The sequence below is a fragment of the Blennius ocellaris genome, assembly GCF_963422515.1.
Source record: "Blennius ocellaris genome assembly, chromosome: 16".
Classification (NCBI taxonomy): Eukaryota; Metazoa; Chordata; class Actinopteri; order Blenniiformes; family Blenniidae; genus Blennius; species Blennius ocellaris.
In genome coordinates this window covers 21,373,107-21,400,152 of record NC_137665.1, presented here as the reverse complement: position 1 = coordinate 21,400,152, position 27,046 = coordinate 21,373,107, and the positions used below count along the sequence as shown (strand labels likewise).

The following is a 27,046-nucleotide window of genomic DNA, read 5'->3' as shown; positions in this document are numbered from 1 at the left end:
GTCCCGGGCAACAGGAGGCCCATCGACCCCAGCCTGGCGGCGCACTTCGCCCACATGGCGGCGCCTCCTCCTCCTCCTCCTCCTCCTCCTCCTCCTCTGGGGGCGGAGCCCGGCGGCGAGCAGCTGAGGAGGCTGGAGCAGCACCAGGAGAAGCTGCGGGAGTTGGAGCAGGAGCGTCAGAAGAGGCAGTGGCTGGAGGAGGAGCGTCTGCGGCTGGAGCAGCAGAAGCAGCTGGAGCAGCAGCGGCGGGAGCTCCTCCAGTTGCAGCTGCAGCAGCAGCAGCAGGAGCACCGCCGCCGCCGCCAGGTGCTGCAGTGGCAGCTGGAGCTGGAGCAGCAGTACCGCATGCAGCAGCAGCAGCAGCAGCGCCGCAGCCCCACCGGGGTGCTGCTGTCCCCGTCCTCCGGGCTCTGCACCATCTACGAGGCCATGGAGACCAGCGACGAGGAGGACGACTGCAGGGCCCCGCGCAACCGCAACGGCCCGGCCAGGAGGACGCCGTCCCCCCGGGACCCCCAGAGGCCGCCGCTGCGCCCGCCGCCCCCCCGGGACCTGGACTGGAACCGGAGGGTGGACATGGTGCAGCAGCTCATCAACCAGACCCTGATGCTGTCCGGAGACGGCGGCGGCTGCGGCCCCCTGCTGCTCCTCCCGGTGGGGGCGGGGGGAACCCTGAGCCCGCTGGAGAGCAGCATGTGGCCCGGCCTGCTGCCGCACTTCAGCCCCCCCGCCGCCGCCGCCACCGTCACCTCCGTCAGCAGCTACTCCCCCGACAGCCGGGGCAGCTCTCCGTCCGGGGACTGGACCGTGGTGGAGGTGGAGACTCAGCACTGAGCCCCGGAAGAGCGTCTCCATGACGACTCCAGCAATACAGTTACTGGATTTAGTTACTTATTTTGTTTCTGGAAGGCGGCACTTCTCCAGCTCACCAGTCCTTGAATTCTTATTTATTTTTTATTTATTTATTTATTTTTTATAAATAATCTGTAAGGCTGCAGTTTTCTAGCTCACCATTCCTTGAATTCTTATTTTTTATTTATTTATTTATTAATTATAAATAATCTGTAAGGCTGCACTTTTCCAGCTCACGTTCCTTGAATTCTTATTTATTTATTCATTTATTTATTTTTATAAATAGTCTGTAAGGCTGCAGTTTTCCAACTGACCGTTCCATGAAATACTAATTGATTTATTTATCTCATTAATTAATTAATTAATTAATTTATCATCTGTAAGGCTGGGCTTTTCTATCTGACAATTCCTTGAATCCTTATTTAAGTTTTTTTAATATATATTTGTATTTATTTATTCAATATAAACAAAGCATATAAAGATGTCATATAGAATCACACCTGTTTCAATTGATAGTCAACTTAATAGAAATATTACCTGCACTTCTACACATAAGTTCTACGTAAAGATAAATCTGACGTCATTTCTATATTGATTTGAATACACGCCACACGTACACTTTGTTTATCCCAGAGGGAAACTCTTTCTTTGAATGGAAACAAGAGGCTTTATTAATCCCGTAAACGTTTGAATTAATAGTTAATGACTATAATTGTGTACTTTTGATATATTTAGTGAATTACCTTGTTTAACATCAGTCATTAGTATGTAGTTTCAATCCTTTACTGTCGTTTCACAGCCAGTCTTTACATTTACAAGGTGAATTTTCACTCTTTTCATGTGTCTGTTTTTCCATATTTGCATTATTGGAGTGAAAACTACTTCTTGTCCTTTTCTCCTCTGTCACTTCTCCAGTGTGACACAATGTGAGGAATTATGTTCCTTCCAGTAGAAGTAGAGTCAGTTTCTCTTCTTCCTCTTCCTCCTCTTCTTCTTCTTCTTCCTCCTCTGATGGAGCTTCAGCTGCTTTTACTGTTTAGTTCCTCCAGGTAAGTGTTGCTGTGAGGTCACTGGCCCGTCAGGGATGGAGGGAGGATGGAGGGAGGATGGATAGAGGGAGAAGAAGGCCTCCTTGTTCAGTGTGGGTGGGGGGGGGAGGGGGGGGGGGGGGTTGTTGTTGTCGTCGGGGTCACATTCCTAAGCTGTAGCCTCATTTCCCGGGAGTCTCATGAAGTCATGATGAGACAAAGACCCCCCAGGAAGAGGAGGGATGGAGCTCTCTCTCTCGCTCTCTCTTTCTCTGTCTCATTTCTTCAGAGATTTATTCAGACAGTGAGGATGTTTGTCTCTCGCCTCGCCTTTAAATTCACCTCCATTAATGTTGATTTCCTTTAGTGTCTGAAGACCAAAATCACCTGTTTGTCTTTGTTGCTGCTTGTGAGCAGAATGTTCACCAGACCACAGCGCCCCCTGCTGGCTGCACGAGGGAGGCACTGCAGAAACCACGTGTTCCCTTTATTATGTCCCGAACGACCAGTGGCGTTATTGAGTGTTCCTCCTCTTCCGGTCAGGAGCCAGTCGACGCTCATCAGCAGTACTAACGGCCGTAAGTCTAGAAACGTTTTCATTAAACCGTTCTATAAGTGTTTTTGACACATTTAAAGGGACAGAACGCAATTTTCTTTCCCCAATAAGCACTCAGTGTATTGATGGACTCTTGGTGTTGAAGTTCGAAGTTTAACATCGACACCACAGTGTTCAATACATTTTAATTCAGAGCACAAAATGAGCTATTTTATCTTCAAATGGTTCCATAATAACCTTTATATTTAAACTTTACCGCTTCACATCAGCGATCTGCTTTGATTTTTTTATTTCATACAAGCTTAAAACTAATCACTAATAACTTTATCTAAAACTAAACGATATTGGGATACAAACATTGAAAAGCCAAAAAAAACAACAACAATAAAACTATTAAACCACACATTTTATTCATATTTTAATCAGAACGTTTGTTGTGGAAACACAATCTAAACTAAAATTAGTTTAAAACAAGGTTGTGAAATGATTTAACTGACAGCAAATAAATATACGTAAAATCAATTTAGTTCAAGGTTTTAATTAGTTTTTAATAATCTTTCTTCTAATTTACGTCGGGGTTTTTGTTAACAAGTCATTTAAAGATAAACTTGAATAGACATTGTATAGAGTGAATCTATCATATCAGTATTTATATCAGCCTCCACTATGCACTGCTAATGCTACTAAAATGCACAATTTTCTATTTATCATGAGAAAAAGAGGATCCTGGATTCCTGTGAGGAGTAGAGAGTGAGAGCAGAATCTAGTTTTCTAAACGCTTTGTACTTCAACCAGACTATGCATGTTGTATGAGATTATATCTGTGCTGCTACTTTATCAAACCAGAGAGAATTTTTAATAGTTTATCACGACGAGTCACGCATGTGTTTATAAGGTGAACCTGTACCAAGTGTTTTCATAAAGTCTCCAGTGCCTCCAGATCCTTTATCGGTGTCACGTTTTATAGAATCAAGCCGACGTCGGTGAAATATTGCAGTTTGTGGCGTGTCGGCGGAGTTCCAGTGTCTCGTCACTTTGATCTGTGAACCTTTGCTGCTTTCAGTGTCTAATAAAGTCCTTTGAACTCGCGTCGTTTCTCTCTTGACTTGAAGCTTTTCCTTTGACGGTACGAGATGTTCAGTTGTAGTAATGCCACGCTTGTGCGTCAGGGGGCAGCGTTCAGTCGTTTTTAAAAGTTTCCTGAGGTTTCCCCCCCCCCCCCCCCCCCCCCCAAGAGTTTCATGACGTCGTTGCTCCACTGAAGTGTCCCGTCTTGAAGACGGATTCTCCACGCCACCATGTGGTACAAAGTGGTATTACACCACTGGTTGTTTCCCAAATAAGCCGCAGCGGTTTGATCAAACCGAGGGTCACCAAAGGTCACTGCTTCCTCCAGACCGTCCAGCTGTGTCCAGTCATTCATCCACAGATGAACTGTGGGGCTACTTTTTCAACTTAAAGCGTCGAGATTCAATCATTTCCACCCGAAGTCCAGGATGAATTGTGGCGATCTGCCACAGCTGAGCAGTAATTAGAATCGTCGTGTTCACATGTGCTTGAATGAACCTCTTCCTCGAGTCTCTGGAAAAACTTGAGTTTTGCCGTTTGAACGTATTTTTGGGGGTTTGTTGTTTCTTTTGTTTTTGTCGTCGTTACAGAAAGTGAAACGAAAAGACTGAAGTTTGACCGAAACCACATCTTTCACGCAAAACGTTTGCGACGTTCCGCTTTATGGGTGAAATTTCATGATGAACTCGAACCTTTCCAGGTGACCTTCACGTGACCTTTCAAGGTTTCAGGGCTTTCTAGCAAGAGGAGCTGCTCAAATAAAAGTCCTGGGTCGTTCTAGTTCAGTGTTTTTCAACCACTGGTGTTTCCTCCAGATGTCGTCAGGTGAGCCGTGGGAAATTATCACATTTCAAATTTTTTCTAAAAAAAAACATTTGCTCTCACAGTGTGTTGCAGAGTAATCATGTATAAATACTCTTCACCACTAGAGGGCAGCACAGAACTTTGCCGGTGAAATGTAAAGTGACAGACGTCAGTGTGGTTCATCTCCACCTCCTGCTACCATCTTGTATCAAAGTACTGTGTCAGTGACAGTGATGGAGAAGTTTTAGAAAAGGAAGAATGTGAACCAGGATCTCAGCTCTTCATCCATCAGGTCCAGGTTTCACACTGAGGGAGTCACTATTAAAAAAACACTTTGGGAAATACTTTTTTTCTGTATTTATTTGATTCCTGTTGATAAAACTTTGATGAGAAAGACTTTATATTGTTAATAGAGGCTGCAGAGTTTCACATTTTAACAATTTTGGGTGGTGGTGGTGGTGGTGGTGGTGGTGGTGTGCCTCCAGAGTTTTCCAAAGAAAAAAGTGTGCCTTGGCTCAAAAAAGGTTGAAAAACACTGATTTAGAGAGCATATTTAAACATTGGTGCTCATGATGGCGTTCTCATTCTGACCTCATGACAAACCCTCGTCACATCAGTCTCACATGTTCCACACTGTGGAAGGAAAGTCATGAACGCACAGGGAGAACATGCAAACTTCCACCTGGGAATTCAACTACCACACGGGGGAGAGCAGTGGATTGATTCACCAGGAAATCCTGGAGGAAGATTCAACTGGAAAACCGCTTTTAATGATTCTTCCAGCAACATGTGATCAACAGGTCTGGTGAGCAGGACACACACACACACACACACACACACACACACACACACACACACACGCACGCACACGCACACGCACACACATCCATTTCTGCGCCTTTTGCCGCTGCGTCAAGTCGCCATACAAACCGGTAGAGAGAGGACGTGCGAGCCTTCAGAATAAAAGCACATCTATTTTAATTATTAAAAAAATTTAACTGTTCAGTTTAACAAGAAAATATTCTCCAGTCTCACTAATGATATTTGTATTATTTTAATCTTATTAAAACCTTCTCTACATCACCTGCTCATGTTCAGGGAGCCACAGCAGTGAACTGTCAGCTGTGGGAATCGAACCTGGAACTCCTCATCCTAAATCTGCTTCTCTTGCCTCAAAGTAAACGCTGCCACTTAAAACACTGGACCTTTACATAATTCAAAATAAACGGCTTCATGATTATAAAGTTAGAGGTCAAATTAAGGGTCAAAGGTCAAAATTGTCCATTTTAAAACATTTTCATGGCATTATTATTAGTAGTAGTATTATTAGTATTAGTATTATTATCATTAAAGGTTAAGACTAGATACGTTTAAACTTCCTTCTCCTTTTTAAACATGGAACGACAGAAAATATTTTATTCTTTCTTTTTTGTAGTTTTGGGAAGGTTTTTATATTTTTTTTCCCCCCAATTTTTTTCTTTCCATTGTTTTATGCTCCTATGTTTTCTGTGTTGTGTTTTCTGATTCACATGTTCAAAATAAAAAAAAGTATCAGGACAAATAAGAAAACATATAGAATAAAATAGAAAATAGACATTGCGCTGCACAGAATGGATAAATAGAATAGAACGAGTCAGAAGAAAGAAATATCTAATGAAATATTAAGATGTTCAACAGTGATTCATATGAAAACAGAACAATGGATTGACATATATTAACATTTATTATTCAAGTCGTCTCATGCAGCTGCAGCTACAGTGTGAACTCTAAATAAAGTGCAAATTATCTGACATACACATTTATTTGGGAAAAATAATGAAGAAACTGGTGGAATTATTGGATTTTAGGAGGATTATAACATTTTGGTTGTGATGCTGGGATCATAAGTTGGATACTATTTTACAGAGAATCAGATAAACTTCAAAGGAAAAATAATTTTCTATTTTTTTTTTTTAAAGGAAATTTCTTAAGAGGAGCAGAGACGTCACAACACAGACATTATCCAATGACATCGATTTAAGATTTAAGAAGTGATGCTGCCATATGTTGATTTTTGTTATTATCAATATATTGTCATTCATACATACACACCATAGGTGTTGACAAGAATTAACTTTTTCACCAAGTTCTTGTATACGCCTACGGTGTGCATGTCTAAAATAAAAAAATAAAAAATTATAATATATAATAATCTAATAATAATAACAACAACAACAACAACAATAATAATAATTATTATTATTTTTAATGATAATATTTTAATACTACTACTACTACTACTACTACTACTACTACTACTAATAATAATAATAATAATAATTATTATTATTATTGGCTTTCAGTGTTATTTTATAGTGAAGTTGCAGCAGCGGAAGTGTCCCCCCCCCTCGTCCAGTCTCTCTCTCTCTCTCTCTCTCTCTCTCTCTCCCTCCCTCTCTGCAGAGCGCAGCGGGGGGTGAACACAGCACGCGCTCATCCCGGTGCTCTGTCCGGTGAAGGGCGGCCGGTGTCAGCCTCCTCCTCCCCGCTGCCGGAGCGCCGGAGCCCCGGAGCAGCGTGATGCGGAGCTCCGTCCTGCCTGCAGGAGGTGAAGGTCTCCTCCTCTCACCTCCTCCTCCTCCTCCTCCTCCTCTTCCTCCTCGCAGCGCTGCACCTTCACCGGGACCGGTCGCCCTCGTTTCACGTGTTTAAGCTCCGCAGCGGCTCGGCGGCGCTTCCCGCCATGACCCGGCCGCAGTGAGGAGAGTCCGGCCGGCTAGAGGTCACCTGCTCGGCGTGGCGGCGGAGGAGGAAGATGGCCAACAACCACGAGCTACAGGTGAACCGCTGCTCCTGCACGAGACCGGAACCCAGGAGGTGCTGCTTCCTTTAGACCCAGTCTGGGTCTTTAACTGGTCTGGTCTGGTTTAACTGGTCTGGTCTGGTTTAACTGGTCTGGATCTAGTTTAAAGAGTGTGGTCTGGTTTAACTGGTCTGGTCTGGTTTAACTGGTCTGGTCTGTTTATCTAGTCTGGTCTGGTTTAAAGAGTGTGGTCTGGTTTAACTGGTCTGGTCTGGTTTAACTGGTCTGGTCTGTTTATCTAGTCTGGTCTGGTTTAAAGAGTGTGGTCTGGTTTAACTGGTCTGGTCTGGTTTAAAGAGTCTGGTCTGGTTTAACTAGTCTGGTCTGTTTAACTAGTCTGGTCTGGTTTAACTAGTCTGGTCTGGTTTAAAGGGTCTGGTCTGGTTTAACTGGTCTGGTCTGGTTTAACTAGTCTGGTCTGGTTTAAAGAGTCTGGTCTGGTTTAACTAGTCTGGCCTGGTTTAACTAGTCTGGTCTGTTTAACTAGTCTGGTCTAGTTTAAAGAGTGTGGTCTGGTTTAACTAGTCTGGTCTAGTTTAACTAGTCTGGTCTGTTTAACTAGTCTGGTCTGGTTTAAAGAGTGTGGTCTGGTTTAACTAGTCTGGTCTGGTTTAAAGAGTCTGGTCTGGTTTAACGGGTCTGGTCTGGTTTAACGGGTCTGGTCTGATTTAACTGGTCTGGTTTAACTAGTCGGGTCTGGTTTAGAGTCTGGTCTAGTTTAACTCGTCTGGTCTGGTTTAAAGAGTCTGGTCTGGTTTAACGGGTCTGGTCTGGTTTGACTGGTCTAGTCTGGTTTAACTGGTCTGGTTTAACTAGTCTGGTCTGGTTTAACTAGTCTGGTCTGGTTTAACTCATCTGGTCTGGTTTAACTGGTCTGGTCTGGTTTAACTGGTCTAGTCTGGTTTAACTGGTCTGGTTTCACTAGTCTGGCTAGTTCAAACAGTCTGGTCTGGTTTAACTAGTCTGGTCTGGTTTAACTAGTCTGAGTAGCCCATACAACTTTGATATCTACTCTTCAGACCAGATATCAGTCTTCCTCTCCACCTCTTCCTCTCCACCTCTTCCTCTCCACCTCTTCCTCTCCACCTCTTCCTCTCTACTTCCTCTCCACCTCTTCCTCTCCACCTCTTCCTCTCTACTTCCTCTCCACCTCTTCCTCTCCACCTCTTCCTCTCCACCTCTTCCTCTCCACCTCTTCCATCTAGTCATTAGATATTTTCCACGTTTTATTTTCTGCTTCTTCTGATTAGCGCGGTTAACTTTGTTTGTTTACGACCCAGAATATGTTGCACTCCGTCCCACCCTCTCCCCCATGGCCCCGCCTCTCAACTTGTATCCCCGCCTCTCAACCTGTAACCCCGCCTCCTGTCTGTGATGTCACTGAACAACCACAACATGGTGGACGAGCTGCTGCAGGCGGCGCTGCAGGAAGAGCAGATGTTGGATTTGTCCCTCAGTTTTTATTGTGTCTCTGCAGCAGCGCTTCATCGCCCCCACAGGCCGGCCTGGGTACTACATCATTGTCAGTGGTTTTCATGGCGTCAGGTGGACGCAGACGTCTCCCGTGTGGACGAGGAACTTTTTAACAACAAAGGCGAGAAACACGGTGGTTTTGTCTCGTGGGGCCGGAGACTAAAGCTGAACCTTTGACCTGCAGAGACGTTCAGTGTCAAACACACATGGAGGGTGAAACTGCTGCTGCATTCGTCCTTGTCTTCCTCCTCGTCTTCGTCCTCCTCATCCTCCTCTTCCTTGTCCTCCTTCTTCTCCTCTCCACCCTCCTTGTTCTTTTCATCCTTCTTGTCCTCTTCTTTCTACATGTCCTTTGTCGTCCTCTTCATGTCTGTCCTGGAGGAGGTTCGTCCTCCCCGTCCTCCTCATGTCTGTCCTGGAGGAGGTTCGTCCTCCCCGTCCTCCTCATGTCTGTCCTGGAGGAGGTTCGTCCTCCCCGTCCTCCTCATGTCTGTCCTGGAGGAGGTTCGTCCTCCCCGTCTTCTTAATGTCTGTCCTGGAGGAGGTTCGTCCTCCCCGTCCTCCTCATGTCTGTCCTGGAGGAGGTTCGTCCTCCCTGTCTTCTTAATGTCTGTCCTGGAGGAGGTTCGTCCTCCCCGTCCTCCTCATGTCTGTCCTGGAGGAGGTTCATCCTCCCCGTCCTCCTCATGTCTGTCCTGGAGGAGAGTTGTCCTCCCCGTCCTCCTCATGTCTGTCCTGGAGGAGGTTCGTCCTCCCCATCTTCTTAATGTCTGTCCTGGAGGAGGTTTGTCCTCCCCGTCCTCTTAATGTCTGTCCTGGAGGAGGTTCGTCCTCCCTGTCTTCTTAATGTCTGTCCTGGAGGAGGTTCGTCCTCCCCGTCCTCTTAATGTCTGTCCTGGAGGAGACTTGTCCTCCCCGTCCTCCTCATGTCTGTCCTGGAGGAGACTTGTCCTCCCTGTCCTCCTCATGTCTGTCCTGGAGGAGAGTTGTCCTCCCCATCCTCCTCATGTCTGTCCTGGAGGAGACTTGTCCTCCCCGTCCTCCTCATGTCTGTCCTGGAGGAGACTTGTCCTCCCCGTCCTCCTCATGTCTGTCCTGGAGGAGACTTGTCCTGCCGCCGTGCTGAAGCTGCTCATGAATAGTTAATGATCTGGTTTCCTGTTGTGATGACCTGTAAGAGGCTGCTGGCTGCTGATGGAGCGGTCCGGCCTGGGTTCTGCAGGCGGAGCTCTAATAGCATCCCAGGGCTTTGAAATGCTCCGTCAGTTACCAGAAAAGTTGGCACGGAGTGTGAACTATAAATAAAAACAGAGTGGGGATTCTCCGAACTATGAATTTATTTTGAAAATGCAGAAACTCAGTTTTTACATTTTTACATTTCAGTTCCTTTTTTTCTTTTGACCCGGGTCCCTGAGTGGGGAAAATCTACAACGTGGCCTCGGCACTTTGAGGCGTGGACGCTAAAGACGCACGTCTGTGGTAACCTAGCAACCACGACAATGGCGGACTCCACGCTCCAGGTGGCGCTGCTGACGCCAGCAGGAGGAGGAGCATAGACCTAAAGAAGTCGGAGTTACAGAGAAGTCCATGAGTGAAGTCTACTTCTATATTTCTATGTTTTCTGCGTCTTCCGTGTGTTTGTGGTGAGTCACAGCGCCCCTCAAGGCCTGGCATGTGTACTGCATGCCCCAAGGCATCGTGGTCATAGTGACGTGTGGGCAGAGTTTCTCTTGACAATGCCGGGGTGAAAAAAGAGGGCGGGTGTGGGCGGGGCCTGAGTGTTTTCCGCCGGGCAGCGCCGCTGGCTGGAGGCCCGCTGGCGTCTCGCCTCGCCGGCGAGCGTCTCCAGCTGTGATGGATAATAGGATCAGGAGGCTTCCCTCTGTCTCAGCCATCCACTCAGACACACGTCCATCCACCCCCACCCAACACCCCCACCCAACACCCCCACCCCCACCCCCGACTCAATCCAGGATTACACTGAGTAAGAAAAATAAAAAACATCCGTCTGTCTCTTGGACGATGACAAGCTCAGAGCTGTGTGTGTGTGTGTGTGTGTGTGTGTGTGTGTGTGTCTGTCTGTGTATGTGTGTGTGTGTGTGTGTGTGTGTGTGTGTGTGTGTGTGTGTGTGTGTGTGTGTGCCAGCTGTTGGCGTTCAGTCACCAACACACACACAAAGTGTAAAACCTACGTTGTTCCAGATGTAACTTAAAGAAAAATTCCTAAAATGAGGTTTTGTCGCCACAGAAACTTTGTTCACAATAAAATCATTAGGAAGGATTGTTCAGGGTTTCAGGCAGTCGGGTTGATGGTTCCAGATGTTTCTCCTCACTGCTCCGTCAGACAGTGATGTTAGAGCATCTTCCTCCTCTAACATCAGATTATAGAGCATCTTCCTCCTCTAACATCTAGATTATAGAGCATCTTCCTCCTCTAACACCAGATTATAGAGCATCTTCCTCCTCTAACATCAGATTATAGAGCATCGTCCTCCTCTAACACCAGATTATAGAGCATCTTCCTCCTCTAACACCAGATTATAGAGCATCTTCCTCCTCTAACACCAGATTATAGAGCATCTTCCTCCTCTAACACCAGATTATAGAGCATCTTCCTCCTCTAACATCAGATTATAGAGCATCTTCCTCCTCTAACACCAGATTATAGAGCATCTTCCTCCTTTAACACCAGATTATAGAGCACCTTCCTCCTCTAACACCAGATTATAGAGCATCTTCCTCCTCTAACATCAGATTATAGAGCATCTTCCTCCTCTAACACCAGATTATAGAGCATCTTCCTCCTCTAACATCAGATTATAGAGGTTCTCCCTCCTCTAACATCAGATTATAGAGCATCTTCCTCCTCTAACACCAGATTATAGAGCATCTTCCCCCTCTTACACCAGATTATAGAGCATCTTCCTCCTCTAACACCAGATTATAGAGCATCTTCCTCCTCTAACATCAGATTATAGAGCATCTTCCTCCTCTAACACCAGATTATAGAGCATCTTCCTCCTCTAACACCAGATTATAGAGCATTTTCCTCCTCTAACACCAGATTATAGAGAATTTTCCTCCTCTAACACCAGATTATGGAGCACCTTCCTCCCACATTTGACTAATGTATTTAGTATAAATGAACCAAAATGTGTTTATTTTCCACCACCAGCTTCTGTTTGTCAATAAATTGCTCAGAATATTAAAAACCACCATCAGATTATAATTTGTGTTTGACTCCTCTGGATCCACGTTGTTCCACTCGTTTGTTACGTTGCTCTTCCCTCCTCATTCTTCATCCATGCAGCCATGAAGCTAAACTGTGTTTAATCCCGTTGCTGCATCATGAACCTGCTGCTGGAATCTTCCTGGAGGTGAACGGCAGCCCAGCGCTTTGCCCCCAATCAAGTGTGTGTGTGTGTGTGTGTGCTCGGCTTGTTGTCCTGATCAACAGCATCAGTGTGTGTGTGTGTATTTGGGGGGGTGCTCGGGGAGGGGTGGGGGGTGGGGGGTGGGGGTTGGATGACCTGGGGGGGTGATAATCGTGTGCATTATAGCATGATGCTCTTATCCTGCTTGGCCAGAATGATTTTTAATCTTCTGTCCATGATGGCCTGGATGCCTCTGTTCCCATCACTGGAGGTGGAGGTGATGATGAAGAGGTGGAGGTGGAGGTGAATATGAAGGGTGGAGGTGATGTTGAAGAGGTGAAGGTGATGTTGAAGAGATGAAGGTGATGATGAAGGGTGGAGGTGAAGATGAAGAGGTGGAGGTGATGAAGAATGGTTTCCTGTGACGAAGGTCATCAATCACTAAAGGATCTCTGGAGCTGAACGACGTCCAGTTGTGGAGTCTGACAATCGTAGGAATTGGTTCAACACCGAGACCAGTACCAGTACCTGTACCTGTACCTGTACCTGTACAAGTACCTGTACCTGTGCCAGTACCAGTACCTGTACCTGTACCTGTACCTGTACCTGTATCTGGTCCGATACTGACTCCGTGCAGCATCGGAACAGATACAGGTTCTGCTACATGCTATATGCTAATGGCATTTGTAGCTCACACAGCAGTGATGCTACATGATAATGTGTTTTGTAGCTCACACAGCAGCGATGCTACATGCTAATGTGTTTTGTAGCTCACACAGCAGCGCTGCTACATGCTAATGTGTTTCATAGCTCACACAGCAGCGATGCTACATGCTAATGTGTTTCATAGCTCACACAGCAGCGATGCTACATGCTATATGCTAATAGGTTTGTAGCTCACACAGCAGCGATGCTACATGCTAATGTGTTTCGTAGCTCACACAGCAGCAATGCTATATGCTAATGAATTTTGTAGCTCACACAGCAGCAATGCTACATGCTATATGCTAGTGGATTTTGTAGCTCACACAGCAGCGATGCTACATGCTAATGTGTTTTGTAGCTCACACAGCAGCGATGCTACATGCTAATGTGTTTTGTAGCTCACACAGCAGCGATGCTATATGCTAATGAGTTTTGTAGCTCACACAGCAGCGATGCTACATGCTACACATAAAGTGTGACGGATACACTAATTAGAAGTTGTTGAAGTTATTAGAAGTTTTTGACTTTAAGAATTATAAATTGTAAAATGTCTGACTTTAAAAAATAGTAACTTTTAGTGTTTTTAACCTAAAGAATTTTAAGTTTCAAAATTAATTTTAACTTTAAGAATTATAAATGATACTATTTCTGTTATTATAAGGCTTTGAATTTAATATTTTTTATATATCTTTCAATTAAGAATTTTTAAAATGTATATACGTATTTTAGATTTTAATAATAAAGAAGTTTTTAGTACATGCTTTTGACTTCAAGAATGCATTTCAAGTTCCTAAAAATACTTAATTACATATATATGTGTTCCACCTAACCACCATAAAATGGATGAAAAACCTTAATAAAAAAAATACTTTTATATACTATATACTTTATTTTTGACTTGAAGAATTTTACATTTGAATGTTTTTGACCTTGGAAATAAACTGTGTGCGCGACAAACGATCACACACACACACACACACACACACACACACACACACACACACACACACACACACACACACACACACACACATCTTAATCCCCGCAGATGTTTGACATCTGGACATCCGTCCCTCATTACAGAACATCTCGGTCTGGACTCGTCCCAGAGAGCCGGGACGGCGACCGGATCAGAACCTGATCCTTCATGTTGCTTCAGAGTTCAGGACGATTATGAAACATTCATGAGGAAACACGACGCTGTAAAATCTGGTTGTAAACATGAAAATATTCAAAATAAAATACAAAGAACTGAGAGAATAAAATAGTTCAACTTTCAGTGAATTTATTTCAGTTTTATTTAGAGTGAATGAAAGACACACAAAACCAGTTTGTGGTTTTTATCCTCATATATTCATATTTATTCCTTTTTTCTTTTCCCTTCCGCCAGTGAACACATGAATCATGACTGCTTCAGACTGTAGAGCCTCAGTAGAGAGTGAATCTCTGATTCAGCTCCACTGTTGTTGGTCGGCAACTCTGCAGGTGGAGGTGCAGGTGGAGCAACGTGCTTTTCAAAACTGCAAAGAGCAGATTTGGCAGCGTTTCCCTGGAATATGAGGGATTTTTCTGGATTAACGGGCAGCACGCGTGGTCCAAGGTGCACTCGGTAAGCCGTTCGAGTTGTGACGAGATGCGGGAACAGTTTGGAATCTGGATTTGTTTTCTCTTGAAACAACAGTGGGGGGAAAATAAAGGTTAGGTCATAAAACACTATTACTTTGAAATCTTTCATGCACTTTACATACGCTGGGCCCCTCTCAAAATAATAATAATAAAAATAAAACATATTTCAAGGTACGTTGACCTTAAAATAAGTGAAAAAAATCTGCCATTAGAACAAGTGAAAATTGTCTTGGTAAGATTTCTTGAAATAAAACATGATATTTAGCATATTGAGATCATAGAATTAGCAGGAAAATCTTTTTTTTTAATGTTACCGGTAGTTTTGAAGCTTTCTGTCTTATAATAAGACACAAATGCTGAAAAAATTATACTTTTTCACTGGTGTGTGTGTGTGAGCTGGTGGAGGTGTGCAGCAGGTGGAGGTGTGCAGAGGTGGAGGTGTGCAGCGGGTGGAGGTGTACAGAGGGTGGAGGTGTGTAGCAGGTGGAGGTGTGAGCAGGTGGAGGTGTGCAGTGGGTGGAGGTGTGCAGTGGGTGGAGGTGTGCAGAGGGTGGAGGTGTGTAGCAGGCGGAGGTGTGCAGTGGGTGGAGGTGTGTAGCAGGTGGAGGTGTGCAGAGGGTGGAGGTGTGTAGCAGGTGGAGGTGTGCAGTGGGTGGAGGTGTGTAGCAGGTGGAGGTGTGCAGAGGGTGGAGGTGTGTAGCAGGTGGAGGTGTGCAGAGGGTGGAGGTGTGCAGCAGGTGGAGGTGTGTAGCAGGTGGAGGTGTGCAGAGGGTGGAGGTGTGCAGAGGGTGGAGGTGTGTAGCAGGTGGAGGTGTGCAGAGGGTGAAGGTGTGTAGCAGGTGGAGGTGTGAGCAGGTGGAGGTATGCAGTGGGTGGAGGTGTGTCTCAGGTGGAGGTGTGAGCAGGTGGAGGTGTGCAGTGGGTGGAGGTGTGAGCAGGTGGAGGTGTGCAGTGGGTGGAGGTGTGAGCAGGTGGAGGTGTGCAGAGGGTGGAGGTGTGAGCAGGTGGAGGTGTGCAGAGGGTGGAGGTGTGAGCAGGTGGAGGTGTGCAGAGGGTGGAGGTGTGTGACTTTAAGAGCCGTCTGTATGGAGTGACGTGGGTTCAGTTCCTGATAATGTGGTCTCGCTGCAGTTTTTGTCACAGAGGCGATGAGCGAGAAACGTTCCTGCTTCACTTCTCCAGCTGAAGCAGTGAGGAGAGGTCAGCCTCACTTGTGACGGTGGTGGGTGGAGGAGGGGGGTGATGGATGCATGGGGGCTGCCGTCTCCGCCGCCGCCTGTCCAGGACGCTCCGCTCACCTCCGGCGCTGCAGCGGCTCGGTAAGGAGGCGGCCTGTCGACCTTTGGCTCTGTGCTGTTTCACTTCCTGTTTAACTTGTGAGTAACGGAGCTGAGGAGGCCTCTGGTACCAGAGGGTCACTGACCCCCCCCCACCACCACCCTCCACCCCCCCCAGGGGTGTGAGGGGGGGGAAGTGTCGACTCAGCTTCAGCACTGACTGAATCGAGATTCAGTGAAATCTCCAGAGCAGAGCAGCAAGTGCTGAAGGCTTCTTGTACTTTATGTCCATGCAGTGTTTGTCACAGGATCCGGCCTCTCTGCAGTGGGAGGGGGGGGGGTCACTCGGACCCCATGGGGGGGTCCGCCAACACGCTGCCTCAGCAGAACCTCTGCTTTAATGTTGAGCCCATTGATCTGCAGAACAGGAAGCTCAAACGGTCCTCATGGTCAAATCTGTCTTCTGCACCTGAAGACAAACATCTTCTGTCTTCCTCGTGTTGTTACAATGCATCTGCGTCTAGAAAGCATGTAGTACACATGCCAGGCCGATAGGTGTCGCTGTAGCGCTGCCAACAAAAACACAAGAAAAAGGAGATTGAAAAATGAAATCCTCATATTCCATAAACCCAGCCTGTGTCCTTCTTAAAGCGACGAGCAGCAGCAGCTCCTGCAGCGCCACCTGGAGGAGGCAGTGGCCATGTTGTTGTTCAGTGATGTCACTGAGGGAGGCGGGGTTATCGGTCGAGAGGCGGGGCCATGACATCATCGTTTTCAGCTACCGTGGGTCTCATCTGTCCACACGTCAAAGCCGAGGTGATATTTTCAGATTTCTATACTCTGGAACATGTTATTTATTTTATTTATTTTTTAACTGCATTTTCAGGTCCCTGGAATGCAGCGTCGTAACCATGGTTACGAGGTTGTCGTGTTTTACAGGACAACAGACACACAACAAGACCTCGTTTACACAACGTTTCCAGTGAAAACTCAAAACACTGCAGGGCAACACACTGTGGGGCAACACACTGTGGGGCAACACACTGCGGGGCAACACACTGCGGGGCAACACACTGCGGGGCAAAACACTGCGGGGCAAAACACTGCGGGGCAAAACACTACGGGGCAACACACTGCGGGGCAAAACACTGCGGGGCAAAACACTGCGGGGCAAAACACTACGGGGCAACACACTGCGGGGCAAAACACTGCGGGGCAAAACACTGCGGGGCAAAACACTGCAGGGCAAAACACTGCGGGGCAAAACACTGCGGGGCAAAACACTGCAGGGCAAAACACTGTGGGGCAAAACACTGCGGGGCAACACACTGTGGGGCAAAACACTGCGGGGCAAAACACTGCGGGGCAACACACTGCGGGGCAACACACTGTGGGGCAAAACACTGCGGGGCAAAACACTGCGGGGCAAAACACTGGGCGTGACGACTGAGAGCTTCAGTGTCACATCAGCTCACATTGAAATGAGGAAGTCGATCATTAAGCTCAGATTTATGCTGAAATCCTGCAGAACATCTGGCTGAACGACTGTAATGCTGCATTTAGAGGAAACAGTCCAACCTGTCACTCAACCTGCTCACACTGCACTGATTGGTTGAGGAGTGGAAGGGGGCGGGGCCTGGGCAATCAAGCTGACTCAACCAGGAGGCCAGAGTGTTTTCTAATAGATCGAGTTTTAAACACTGTCTGGAGCGACAGGAACCTCATCGCCGCTCCTGATTGGCTGAACAACACGTCTGGGCCTGGAGACGCATTTAATCCTCTTTGGTCACGAAAACTGATGCAGATATATGCAGATACGCTACAGGTGCACACTCGGACACACACACACACACACACACACACACACACACACACACACACACACACACACACACACACACACACAGTCCGTCACCACAGTGAGTCTCTGAGCTTCACAGCCCAGCAGCAGGAAGCAGAGGGACTGTGAGAGCTCTCACTTACAAAACCACCCCACTGTGTGTGTGTGTGTGTGTGTGTGTGTGTGTGTGTGTGTGTGTGTGTGTGTGTGTGTGTGTGTGTGTGTGTGTGTGTGTGTGTGTGTGTGTGTGTGTGTGTGTGTGTAAAGTGCACGACGCCTCGCTCTCTATCTGCCAGAGAGCAGAACAGGAAGCAGTGAGGTGGGGCTCTCTCTCTCTCTCTCTCTCTCTCTCTCTCTCTCTCTCTCTGCTGTCCTCTCTCTTCCTCCACCTCACTCCCTCACTCCAGACTTAGCGTGACTTTTTGATTCCTGGCGGGAGCGACGTCCCGGCTTCCTGAGTGGAGCAGGAATCCGCCGCCCGCGTTGCCTGGTTGGCGTCGGTGTGTGATAGTGTGTGTGTGTGTGTGTGTGTGTGTGGCGAGGAAGGCCTGGGCGTGAAGCCAGCCAGAGGCCAGGGATGTCCAGCGAGGACCTGCCGGGCGACCCCCCGGGCGACCCGCCGGGCGACGCTCTGCTCGACGGCCCGGCGGCCGAGCAGAGCGAGACGGAGAGCTGGGTAGGCCTCGCCGCTCTCCTTCCAGCCGTCAGGGCGGCTCTTCTCTTTTCTGCCTTCCTCCTTCACTTCCTGTAAAAACATCTGCCCGTCGGGGGCCCCGGTGCCGCCCGGTTTTGTCGCCCTGCTCCGCCGTCCAGAGGCTCCTTGTTGGGGAAACACCAGGGTTTAAGTTGCATTGTTGTTCAACGCAACTGCGTCACGACACAAACGCTCCCTTCCTGTCGCCGCCGGCGTTTCTCTGGCTTCCCTCTTTCTCTTCTGCCTCCAAACCTCACGTTTGATCAGATCATCAAAAACCGTGTCGATCGACCTCAATGTAGTGCTTCAACGATTGTTACAAGTTACTTCTCTGAAGTTACTGAAGTAGTTAGTCACTTGGGAGAGTGACTGTAAAATGTCTTCCTCACTTGGTCTGGTCTTAATGATGTGGCTGAATGAGGAAGATGCTCTAATCTGGGTAATCTGACATCTTTAATGTGTGTGTGTGTGTGTGTGTGTGTGTGTGTGTGTGTGTGTGTGTTTCATCATAATTTCATCAATTTAATGTTTTTATTTAATTAATCAACCTCTTTCATTCACATAATGATGTTTTCCAAAGCCACTGTAATAATCTTGTTTTCTCCACATTTCTATAATAATAATAATGATGATGCATTTTATTAGTATTGCACTTTAGATTTGTAAATCTGTAAATCTCGAAATGATTAAAACCACAATTGAAGCTAAAATCAATGTAAAACACAATAAATATCAACAAGAGCTGCAAATGAGGAACATTCCTCTTCCCTCCCGGTGGAATCAACAGTCTGGAGCCGTTAGTCACACCAGGAACGTTCCCTGACTCTTTCCCATTTCAGAAGCTCCAGTCAGGGAATTAGTGGCTTTTTCTTCAAAGCAAAAGGAGAAAAGAAATCAATACATTTGTTGATTGAACCTGCCGCCGCGCTGGTTTGTGAAACACGTCCAGTTTTCCAGAGTGATGAAATGTTGCTGCTCAGCTGGATTACCGCTTGAATGAAACGAGTCACCGGACGGACACATGGAGGACGAAGACGTAGTAGTGAGACCTGCAGAGCCTGGCGGCAGCACGGTGCGGTGGAGGGTCTGCAGTACGGTGCGGTGGAGGGTCTGCAGCACGGAGGGGTGGAGGGTCTGCAGTACGGTGCGGTGGAGGATCTGCAGTACGGTGCGGTGGAGGGTCTGCAGCACGGTGCGGTGGAGGGTCTGCAGTACGGAGGGGTGGAGGGTCTGCAGTACGGTGCGGTGGAGGATCTGCAGTACGGTGCGGTGGAGGGTCTGCAGTACGGAGGGGTGGAGGGTCTGCAGTACGGTGCAGTGGAGGGTCTGCAGTACGGAGGGGTGGAGGGTCTGCAGTACGGAGGGGTGGAGGGTCTGCAGTACGGTGCGGTGGAGGGTCTGCAGTACGGTGCGGTGGAGGGTCTGCAGTACGGAGGGGTGGAGGGTCTGCAGTACGGTGCGGTGGAGGATCTGCAGCCTGACGCACGGTGCGGTGGAGGGTCTGCAGTACGGTGCGGTGGAGGGTCTGCAGTACGGAGGGGTGGAGGGTCTGCAGTACGGAGGGGTGGAGGGTCTGCAGTACGGTGCGGTGGAGGGTCTGCAGTACGGTGCGGTGGAGGGTCTGCAGTACGGAGGGGTGGAGGGTCTGCAGTACGGTGCGGTGGAGGATCTGCAGCCTGACGCACGGTGCGGTGGAGGGTCTGCAGTACGGTGCGGTGGAGGGTCTGCAGTACGGAGGGGTGGAGGGTCTGCAGCCTGCATCACGGTGCGGTGGAGGGTCTGCAGTACGGAGGGGTGGAGGGTCTGCAGCCTGACGCACGGTGCGGTGGAGGGTCTGCAGGACTGTGCGGTGGAGGGTCTGCAGGACTGTGCAGTGGGGTTCAGACCCTGGACCCCATACAGCGCCACACTGTGGCAGCACGCTGCTCCTACACTTTTTATAATCAGTGAGGCGTTGCTGAACCTTCTATAAATATAATATTCAAGCAGAAGCTTCTCTGTTAAGCTTAGATTAGCCTGCTAGTGCCACTTCAGGAAAGAGTTTGATCAGTGACCCATAAACTCAGCTAATGTAAGTTGTTTACATTCACCTGGAAGAGGATGTTTATAGAAGGTTCAGCAATGCATCTCTAATTATAAAGTGTAAAACTATTGATATGTACTTACAGCATGTGGTGGGAATTGGATCATTGTTGCACCCCGTCTCCATTGTCACATCGCTCCATGAGCCTGGGGTAGAGCGCCACCTGGTGGCTGGCAGTTGTTAACTAGTGAGGCGCAGGGCAGGATGCAGGAGCCTGTTAGACTGAGCTCAGGGCAGCAAAACCCACTTTGAATCCTTCAGACGGCAGAAGTGTTGCAAAAGTCACATCTAAAAAAACAGCCGATTGTGAAACTCAGCGACTCGTAACTGGTGAGTGTCTGTTTTCAGCACTTGTACTGGAATGTGGAGACTTTTCACTTTCAGGTTCACACTGACACTCTTTTACACACTGACAACTCTTACTTCTGACAACCTGAGGTACAGACACACTCTGAGGTACAGACAGACAATCTGAGGTAGAGACAGACAATCTGAGGTACAGACAGACAGATTGAGGTAGAGACAGACAGATTGAGGTACAGACAGACAGATGGAGGTACAGACAGACAATCTGAGGTACAGACAGACACTCTGAGGTACAGACAGACAGATTGAGGTACAGACAGACAATCTGAGGTACAGACAGACACTCTGAGGTACAGACAGACACTCTGAGGTACAGACAGACCGATTGAGGTATAGACAGACAGATTGACATACAGACAGACAATCTGAGGTAGAGACAGACAGATTGAGGTACAGACAGACAATCTGAGGTACAGACAGACAGATTGAGGTAGAGACAGACAGATTGACATACAGACAGACAATCTGAGGTACAGACAGACAGATGGAGGTACAGACAGACAATCTGAGGTACAGACAGACACTCTGAGGTACAGACAGACAGATTGAGGTACAGACAGACAATCTGAGGTACAGACAGACACTCTGAGGTACAGACAGACACTCTGAGGTACAGACAGACCGATTGAGGTATAGACAGACAGATTGACATACAGACAGACAATCTGAGGTAGAGACAGACAGATTGAGGTACAGACAGACAATCTGAGGTACAGACAGACAGATTGAGGTAGAGACAGACAGATTGACATACAGACAGACAATCTGAGGTACAGACAGACAGATGGAGGTACAGACAGACAATCTGAGGTACAGACAGACACTCTGAGGTACAGACAGACACTCTGAGGTACAGACAGACCGATTGAGGTATAGACAGACAGATTGACATACAGACAGACAATCTGAGGTAGAGACAGACAGATTGAGGTACAGACAGACAATCTGAGGTACAGACAGACAGATTGAGGTAGAGACAGACAGATTGACATACAGACAGACAATCTGAGGTACAGACAGACAGATTGAGGTAGAGACAGACAGATTGAGGTACAGACAGACAATCTGAGGTACAGACAGACACTCTGAGGTACAGACAGACCGATTGAGGTATAGACAGACAGATTGACGTACAGACAGACAATCTGAGGTACAGACACATTGAGGTACAGACAGACAGATTGACGTACAGACAGACAATCTGAGGTAGAGACAGACAGATTGAGGTACAGACAGACAATCTGAGGTACAGACAGACACTCTGAGGTACAGACAGACACTCTGAGGTACAGACAGACAATCTGAGGTACAGACAGACACTCTGAGGTACAGACAGACAGATTGAGGTACAGACAGACAATCTGAGGTACAGACAGACAGATGGAGGTACAGACAGACAATCTGAGGTACAGACAGACACTCTGAGGTACAGACAGACAGATTGAGGTACAGACAGACAATCTGAGGTACAGACAGACACTCTGAGGTACAGACAGACAATCTGAGGTACAGACAGACAATCTGAGGTACAGACAGACACTCTGAGGTACAGACAGACAATCTGAGGTACAGACAGACAGATTGAGGTACAGACAGACAATCTGAGGTACAGACAGACAGATTGAGGTACAGACAGACAATCTGAGGTACAGACAGACAGATTGAGGTACAGACAGACAGATTGAGGTACAGACAGACAACCTGAGGTACAGACAGACAACTCTCCATATGCATAGACAAATAGTTTTAGCTACAATAATCCCCCCATATAAACTCAGCAGATAATATTTGTTTTGGGAATGTTTATCACTTAATCAATAGAGGAAACTGTATATTTCTGCTTGTTCATAGTTTCCCTGATGGGACATGCTGGGACATACTGGGACATCCTGGGACATGCTGGGACATACTGGGACCTGCTGGGACATGCTGGGATTCAGAGCTTCACTAGACTGTTACCATTGAACTAAAGTCCTGTTTAGTAGAAGAGGATGAACCTTAATAGTCAGTCAGTTGTGTGCAGGTCAGTACAGGCAACACGGGGTTAAAACAAAGTCCTGAATCCACCATCAACCTGCCGTCACAGTACTTTTTCACTAAATGTAGCTGGAAAGTGATCAGTGATCGTTCATATCATGATCTTTCTTAAAATTGACTGCGAGAGTTCAGAAAGTGTGAGAAGTTCTTTGTCTCACGTTGATTTTCTCTGTCGATATTCTGAGTGAGTCAAACGGTGACTCTGACTTTTCTTCCTCCAGCTTGTTGAATAATTGAGTGTAACACATCTTCCCGCTGCGTGTGCTTCCCTGCGACCCCGTCCAGGACCTGATTGATTTCCCTCGCCGTTTAATGCCGTTATAATCTGCTGTAATCTGGTTAGTGTCGATCAGCAGGAGAGCTGAAGCACTCACCTCTTTACACCTAGTGAAATGAAAATTCGACCTCCAAAACACTCTCGTGTCTCTTCTAGGATCATTTTTATGCTAACTGGCTGAAGGGTAAAATGTTAAAACACGGCAATCTGTGAGAAAATAGCCCATAAACAGGTATTTCCTCTGCTGGGCGGAGCTTCTGACAATAATAGAGTGACATCACGAGTTGTGCACACGCCCAAGTTGTGTTTACATTATGGAGGATCAGAGTTTTGACCACGAAGAGGCTGAATTTAACCATATTTCATCATCATCATCATTTCAAACCCAGTGATTGATGAAGAAGACACAGAAGGTGGTTCTTTCATTCGTCCTCGTCTCCTCGCCTCAGCAGCCGCCAGTTTTCACCTTTGAGGCTTTGAGGCTCCTGACTTTTGGCAGAACGACCGGCTTCCTGGATCCAACATGTCGAAGCGCTTTTCTGACTGCGCGGAATCACTGGAGACGAGTCCAGGTATTACTGGATCGTCTACTAGCCGCCCGAGCTAGCGGCTCCTGCTAGCGGCTAGCCGCTCCCGCCACCCGTACTCCTTTTCTCCTCTCTCGGTCTCTTCCAGACTCAATCTTTCCTCAAGGCTCATAAAACCCCGACTATAACTTCAAAACACTGTAAAAACTTGGATATTTAATAGGAAACAAGCCGATATAAACACAACAGATGGAGATCTGCACAACTCGTGATGTCACGCCCACGAAGAAGGATTCCCCCGACTTCCTCGGCTGGAGATTCAAAATTCAAATAACTTTGTTATGCGACAACAGTGGAGGGGCAGAGTTGGAGGAACCTTACAAGTAGTAGCCCAACTATCGTTTTCTGCAAAGTAAAATGGTAAATGGTCTAGATTTATATAGCGCCTTCTAACCACACTGAGTGCAGTCCCAAAGCGCTTCACATATCAGTCATTCACCCATTCACGCTCACATTCACACACCAATGGGACAGAGCTGCCATGCAAGGCGCTAGTCGACCACTGGGAGCAATTTAGGGTTCAGTGTCTTGCCCAAGGACACTTCGACACATAGACCAGTGTAGACTGGGATCGAACCTCCGACCTCTCACTCCGAAAGACGACCACTCTACCACCTGAGCCACGGTCGCCCGGGCCCAGTGAAATGTGTTACATTTCACTGGGACTTTAAGCTTTAGGCTTTCTCGCTGTCGCCGCCTCCTCCTGGCAGCCTCCACATGTTGGCCCGCCGCGGCTCGACACGCAGCAGTGATGCGATCATCCTCCACGTCGTAGCTCCTCTTCCTCACTTCCCCCCCCCCCTCACATTTTTGTGTGTTTGTCCCTCTCGCTGCTCAGACGGATCCCGCCGGGCTCTCGGTGCTCCAGCAGCTCGGCCTGGACCACAACTCGGACTTCTCGGACTCCGGCGTGCAGCAGCTGCTGGACGAGCACCGCGAGAGGATCCGCCGGGAGATCCGCAAGGAGCTGAAGATCAAGGAGGGCGCGGAGAACCTGCGGCGGGCCACCACCGACAAGAGGAACGCCCAGCAGGTGGACTCGCAGCTCCGCAGCTCCAAGCGCAAGCTGGAGTTCCTGCAGGCCCAGCTGCAGGAGCTGGACGCTCACATCGTGGTCAAAGGCCCCGACGACAACAGAGGTACGAGGGGGAAACCTGCTCTCACCGTCACAGGGCTGCAAGGATTTGCTGGGTTTTTTTTGTTTTTTTTACATCTTTAAAGTCATTAAATGTGTGGTGAAACTTGAGTTCCATCAAAGTATGCAATGAACCGGCGACTCAACAAGTCAGAAGCACCAAAATCTTTAAACAAAATGACCCAAAACATCAAAGTGATTAAAACTGAGGTGCAACTGAGGGCCGAGAGAAAGAGCACATTCTTTAGAATTAAAATAAAAAATGTAATTCTTTCAGAAAACGACTCTCTCGTGTTGTTTAGTAGAAAACTATCATTCAGACACAAACGAACCGGGAAAATAACCTGGAAACCAAAAGCTCTTCAAGCTTCTGGTGGCAGAGCAGTGGGAAATGTCCAGGAAGCTTCAGTGGGAAGTTAAACTGATGAATATTTGTATGTTGTCTTTGCATCGATGCAGAATCGTCCACGTCTGTGTTGTGGTGCGTCGTAGAAACGATTAAATTCAAACGTTCGTCTGTTAAACATCAGTAAAATGTCAAATTGATTAAATATATTACCAGATAACATCGACAAAACTTACTTCACCTTGTGTGGCTTCAATGGTCTTGTTTGGATTGTAAAAATCATGTGCGTGTGGAACTGAGGGGGCGTGGCTTCAGTAGTAAAGGGGGCGTGGCCTCACTGAGCCTGCAGTAAGCGGCCGACATCTTCAACTGTCCTCATTTTAGTCGGGATTGTTCTGCAATACATTTCACCTCAACTATATTAAACTTTCCTATTAAGAAACAAACTTTAAGTACATTGAATTTATTCAAAATTCTTCTCATAAATGTTCGTTTATCCCATGGAAAGTTTTCAACTTGGAAAATTCCTTGAATTTTGTTGCCCTGTTAAATTAGCATACAAAACAAATCAAAAGCGATTATAGATAAATTGGCTGCGATTCAGCAGATCTGGTTCATGTATCACATTTCCATTTGAGACGAAATATTCAGATTCACGTTAATTACAGAGGTCAAAGGTCAAAGTGACCTGGACCAGAGGTCTGCAGCCTCCATCAAGCTTCACTCAGTCATCTGGAAACTCACATTTTATCTTCATTTTACCTTATTTGCACACCACAGTCATTTTAAAACTGATTTTCAATTGATTTTTGTCAATTAGTGTACAAAATTAGGGCATTTTCTCTTTTACGTTTGTCTGCATTTGATAATTGTAACGATTGTATGATGTTGGACATGTTCAATCAGTTTGAAATGTTTTCAATCTGAAGGTGTGACGTGTGCTGCTGACCTGTTGTCCTGATCAACCTTGGAAAGGAGATCTCAAGCTCAAGTTGTTGTTTTTTTCCTGGTTATATAAAGGTTAAATAAAATAAAATAAAATATCTTGGCTAAATGGGCTTTAATTAAAGGCACAACAACTAATATGGGAAAAATAGAATAAAAACCCCACAGGAAATGGGGATAATGGCTGAAGAAAGCCCTCAAATGAGTTGGATTTGTAAAAGAAAAAAGCTTAAAAATGAAAAGAAAAAGAAAACCACTCACAAGACTGATGTAAAAAGGCATAAATGGTTGAATAAAGGAAAAGTGAAACTGTTAAAACCAGCTGAAAATGTTCACCGTTCTGAATTCTGATTGGAACTTCAGAAATACAACATAAGATACAGTTTCTATTCGTTGAGCAAGATTATATTGAAGCTTTAGTTTCTCGAGGTTCGACGTGTTTTGCGGCTCCACTTCAACTTGATTTCGGTGTAAAATCACAGAAACAAGTGTTTTAGCCTTGGAGGTGTCGGAACCCTGATCTCTGTGTTTCAGTCACTCTCTGCGTCTGAATAAATCTCAGTGTGACGTCGTCAGTTCTCCCAGAAATCAAACATCTCCTTCAAACTGGCTCCAGATTCCACCAAGTCTCCGGGGTCGCTCGGTCCGACGTCGGCCAATCAGCGCCGCATCGCCGCCCTGGAGCGCCAGCTGAACATTGAGCTGAAGGTCAAGCAGGGAGCGGAGAACATGATCCCCATCTACGCCAACGGAGGAACCAAGGTACGTCACGGCGGCGGGCAGGGGGGGGGGTTCTCTATAATATTGGTAAAATGCAGTTTTTTCTTTGCATTTCCTTTTTGTTTGTTTTAATTTTTGTCATGTTCATGTGTAAAATGAGTCTGTTTTAATTTATTTCTATTAGTGCATGAGGGTGAATCTTCACTCGATCACTTTAATAAAGCTGCCGGCCTGCGTGCAGTTCCAGTCCTCGCCATTGAAGTGTGGGGGCGCTAGACTTAAACGTCACTTAAAGGCCTAGTGAAATGTAAAACAATACTTTGCAAAAAACGATAGTTGGGCTACTATTTATAAGGTTCCTCCGACTCTGCCCCACCACTGTTGTCGCATAACAAAGTGATTTGGATTTTG

At 46.9% G+C, this 27,046-nt stretch overlaps 1 protein-coding gene across 2 annotated transcripts in view; it reads left to right on the top strand.

The window, feature by feature from the left end:
• The first annotated feature begins 6,988 nt into the window (after window positions 1-6,988).
• The window catches only part of pkn1b (protein kinase N1b), a 50,568-nt gene continuing 30,510 nt past the window's right edge, over window positions 6,989-27,046 (top strand). Inside the window, exons 1-3 of one of the 2 annotated variants that reach the window (XM_080511225.1) lie at window positions 17,866-18,121; window positions 24,328-24,628; window positions 26,532-26,677. In XM_080511225.1, coding sequence (XP_080367351.1) covers window positions 18,023-18,121; window positions 24,328-24,628; window positions 26,532-26,677 — 546 coding nt within the window. In that variant the 5' untranslated portion in view covers window positions 17,866-18,022. Of the gene's footprint in view, window positions 7,127-17,865; window positions 18,122-24,327; window positions 24,629-26,531; window positions 26,678-27,046 lie in introns of those variants that run through there. The other variant, XM_080511226.1, reaches the window with a different exon arrangement.